We start from the raw sequence: 4317 nt of genomic DNA on the forward strand, positions 1-4317 counted from the left end.
TTAACCTGAGCCAGACCGACAACAAACTTAGAAATCCTATCACATTCAAACAGGGATAGTAGCATACAACTGTTAAAACATAATAAAATATATGACACACTGGTATCGGATCAGTACTCGGTATCGGCCGATGCACAAGTTCAGGTATCAGAATCGCTATTGGGAAGCAAAAAAATGGTATCGGACCATAGAAAAATCGCCGCGAGTCCAAGATTGGACTCAAGTTACTACAGCCCTGGTTAGAGTCCGACCTGTGATGATTACCTGCCTTTCTTCCCCCCCCCCCCCTCTCTTTTCATTATCTAGCTGTCCTTTCCATTAAAGACTGAAATGCCCAAAACAAAAAAACTCTTTAAAAAGACAGACAAAGTAATGAGGAAACCATAAGATGTGAAATCCGTCATTTCCCACAGGAAAGCTCTGTATTAGTTAATTAGAACACGCACGCACGCACGCACGCACACACACACACACACACCTGTCATGCCATGGCTCTTCATGCGACCCATTTTGTACTCTGCTTTGAGTGAGGGCAGCAGGGCAGCCCCGATGGTGATGCCATCCATCATGGCGCTGAACTTGAGGACGATGGGCTTCTTCTCCAGGCCTTCGGGGAGCTGAGGGAACTCGTTGGCTTCTATGGGGGTCTGATTGATGCTGGATGCTTTTTCAGAGGGTTGTGGAGTAGGTGTGTCCTCCCTATTAGGAGGTTGACTGCAAGAGGAGAAAACTTTTTTTTTCACTCATTCACTAACTCACTCAGGATTGGCTCATTATGTACAAAAGGTGTGAGCTTTGAATATGTGAAGGTGGTGCTTGTGTTGGAAAATGCACACACTGAAAAAGTGCTCTGATTGTTTTGTGTTGTTATGGAGAGGTTTTCACAGCTCATATTCCTGTGAACATCACATTATAGAAAAGTTGTTAATACCCTGAGCACACCTACAACTCTATAAATATATTAACATAATTTAGAATATTACCATGGAAACAGACCACACACAGTCTTTGAAAGCAGTTAACTGGCAATGGTGTAGATATGCTGCAGTAACCTGTCACTTATGGAGATGATAGACTTCTTATGAGGATTTTTATGAAGTGTAGACTACAATCTAATGACAACACTGTTTACATGACGGATTCGTTTAGGATTTGAAGTGTGCACCATTTTAGAGTCAGCTTCTTGTTACTTTTAATTGCTATAAATGAGACTTGTAAGATAGAGAAACGAAGAGCGAAGAGGACATACATATTGGAGGGCTGGCGGATGAGGTCCGAGATTTGTTTGGAGAGCTGGTGGGAGCTCCGGACCATCATGCTGTGCAAAGTAGCCGGGTGCTGGGGGATATTGATCATGATGGCCCCCACTTTGAAGACAGCTGCGTTGTTGGTCTTCAGTCCTCGCTGGGCACTGTACAAGGCCTGGGACTTGGCAATGTTACATTTGACCACCGTTCTGAAACAGATTTAACTGTAATGAGCAATACGACTGGAATTTGATTTTCTCTCTTTTTTCAGGTGATAGGGACATATGAATGCATCACATCACACTGTGAAACACCATGCAGATTCAGGACAGCATACAGTTTTCTGGGCAAAGGGAGAATGAGTAACCGTAACAGTGACACGTTCCACTATGGATGAAGAAGGTAATGAATTGTACAATATAGCAGCAAAATGCAAGGACGTTTTCTGTGTGAACCTGCCTCTTGTAGCAAATACAACATTGTATATATTCTAAGATGGCTTATTATGTGTTATTCTATTAAATCTGTCAAAAATGCTGAAATATCAGACTGAACCTAATATAGTTCAGTATTTTGGCTTTAAACATTAAGGAGAGAGTCAAGAATGAAGAGATTTACAAATAACTTAAAAAAATAAAACCAGTCAACTTTCTGCTCTCACATACCAATAAAAGTGGCTTCTCAAACAATCATACACAATCACACAAACATCTGAACACGTGGATGATGGGCAACTCAGACAAATGAAGGGTGTGCATTCAGGGCAGTTGTGTTTTTGATGTATTAATGCGTGTGAGCCCTGAATGGTAGCAATAACATACAGAAACTCTTGTTTAGCTGTGCTGGTGGGAGATGTTGGGAAATCCTCCAGTCTATGCAAGTAGTTGGAAAAGAAAGAATGTGAAAAAGAAGAAGAGCAGAAGTGAGACACCATGAAGGTGAAAACAGAGTTTTCTATAAGCAGAGTCATGCACCCTTTGTTACTGGTTTAGATGAACAAGTTTGTGATAAAAAAGGCTCTGGATTAATAAAGTAGCTCAAACTAAAACAAACTAAGCAATCTAGTCATTTACATAAATTATTCCATTTGTATCTGTGATTACATTTTCAATGTTTATGTTTATTTTTAAAGATCAGCCTTGAATTGCTTAAGTTTAGGTATATCTCAAAACAACTGCTAACATGGCAGACACAATGCTTTAATTGTGAGCCAACACATTTGCACTGGAGCCTCTTGTTCATTGCAGCGTATTTAAAGCGCTCTTTTTATGCTCATTTTTAGATTCATAATTGTATTTAGAGGTTGTACCAGAATAGGTTTATGTTGTTTATTTTTTTTCACCATATTTTTGTTCTACTGCCCATTGCTGCAGCTCCTCTTTTCACTTTCACCCTGTGTGTTGAGCTTTCTGTTTTAACTACAGAGTGAGGCATCTCACTTCTATTCCATTTTGGTGGGAGTCGCACATGCGCAGTAAGTACTGCTAGCTAGTTAGTTGCAGAGCATGAGGGTGTGCCGCGCTAGCAGCTAGGCGAGCATTCTAACGTGTCACAAAGTGACGCACGTTTGTCACGGAAATAAAGGCTGGACTACAACAGAGCTGTTTGGAGCAGTTTGTGAACCGTTTGAGATGGTAAGTGCCTCTGGGGTGGACCTTTTTCCACTTTTTAAACCTATAGCGTGCAAAAAAAAGATATATAAAACACAATAAAGTAAAGGGAAAAGCTAAATAGCATAATATGAGCACAATATGTATGTACTTGTCACACGGTGTTCATGTGAATTAAACAAGCGAGTAGGAATATATGCCAGTGGCACTGACATCATTCCTATGTACATGTCAAGGTCCGTAACAACTAAAAAGTGCCAAGTTGTGTGGCATATACAAATTCAAACACATGAGTGCAGTTCAGAGAACACAGTATGACAATAGGATTAAGTCCCAGTTTTATTTTTCACAGTGGGAGCATCTGTTAAATAGAATGAGATGGAAAAAAAAGCTTCTTATTGAAGCAGCCGGGCTCAATGCATGACTACAAGGCTTGTAAACTGATTAGGGTGGTTATGTTTTGAGGAAATTGCATGCAGTAAAAAACAAAAACTGCTGTTTAAATTTCCCAGCTGGAAAGGGGTCGGTAATTGGGTCCCGCTGAGCTTGTGGAAAATACTGCATCCAGTTTTTTGTTAAAGCTACAACACCACCTTTTACGAAAGCCACTTGGCATTCAAGCATCTACATGTAAGTTGTAAAAAAGTAAATAACCATTTAGGCAAAGTTGTAATGTAAGTTCTATATCTTTGAGACCACAGGTAAAATTAAGATGTTCTTGAAGGTAAAACTAAAAAATAATTTTTTAACCAAAAAAAATCATTATTTGTTCTAATTAAAGAAACTAAAAAGACTAATTTATTAAAGTTTTAAAACTATAAAAACAGTGAGGGTTAAGATCCATATAAATAATTTCTTTCAAGATGAGACATGAAAACCTTTATATTCAAAACATAATTGTTAAATCAATTCCCTAATGAGCAGAGGTTAAGGAGAATTTGTACGTACTGGATGTCAGGAGTTATGCCTTCCAGCAGAACAATGTTTACCCCTCCTATGTGAGCCGATGCACACGTCTCAGTCATTTTCTGGTGCAGGATATCTGTGGACACATGAACATTGATTACATTAAACAGAACAAACTTTTACTTACCAACCTGTTTTTTTGCAAGAATGAAAGGACGTATGTAGTCAAAAATTCTGGAACTTCATCTACTACATCTTAAAACTCCTAAACAAAGAATATTTGGTAGTTTCAGGATCAAAGACAAATGTTAAAATTAAAATTGGTTTCATGCACCAAATAAAAAACTGGTTTATTGGCATTTCTTTAAACCAATCACAAACACCATGAGCGGCGCTGAGCGCCTGACAAAACCGCTGTGCCGCTGCAATAAAGCCTCGGAAAGGAACTTGTTTTGGTGTTTACGTTCAAAAGTTGTTTAAGTCGTGAAAACTGAAAACTCAGGTTGGACAGATAGTCTAGCTAGGTGTGTGGATTTACCCTGCAGAGATCTGAG

General features: G+C 39.1%; 1 protein-coding gene across 14 annotated transcripts in view; it reads right to left on the reverse strand.

Moving 5' to 3' along the window:
- kiaa1109 (KIAA1109 ortholog) overlaps nucleotides 1-4317 on the reverse strand; it is an 82355-nt gene that overhangs the window by 31856 nt on the left and 46182 nt on the right. For 13 of the 14 annotated variants that reach the window (XM_032500047.1, XM_032500057.1, XM_032500056.1 and 10 more), the window contains exons 51-54: nucleotides 3806-3899; nucleotides 2069-2119; nucleotides 1250-1456; nucleotides 479-714 (exon numbers count right to left, since the gene is read on the reverse strand). In XM_032500047.1, the coding sequence (XP_032355938.1) occupies nucleotides 479-714; nucleotides 1250-1456; nucleotides 2069-2119; nucleotides 3806-3899 (588 nt within the window). The remainder of the gene's footprint in view (nucleotides 1-478; nucleotides 715-1249; nucleotides 1457-2068; nucleotides 2120-3805; nucleotides 3900-4317) is intronic. The other variant, XM_032500049.1, reaches the window with a different exon arrangement.

Source organism: Etheostoma spectabile, chromosome 20 (genome assembly GCF_008692095.1).
Source record: "Etheostoma spectabile isolate EspeVRDwgs_2016 chromosome 20, UIUC_Espe_1.0, whole genome shotgun sequence".
In the NCBI taxonomy this organism is placed as follows: domain Eukaryota; kingdom Metazoa; phylum Chordata; class Actinopteri; order Perciformes; family Percidae; genus Etheostoma; species Etheostoma spectabile.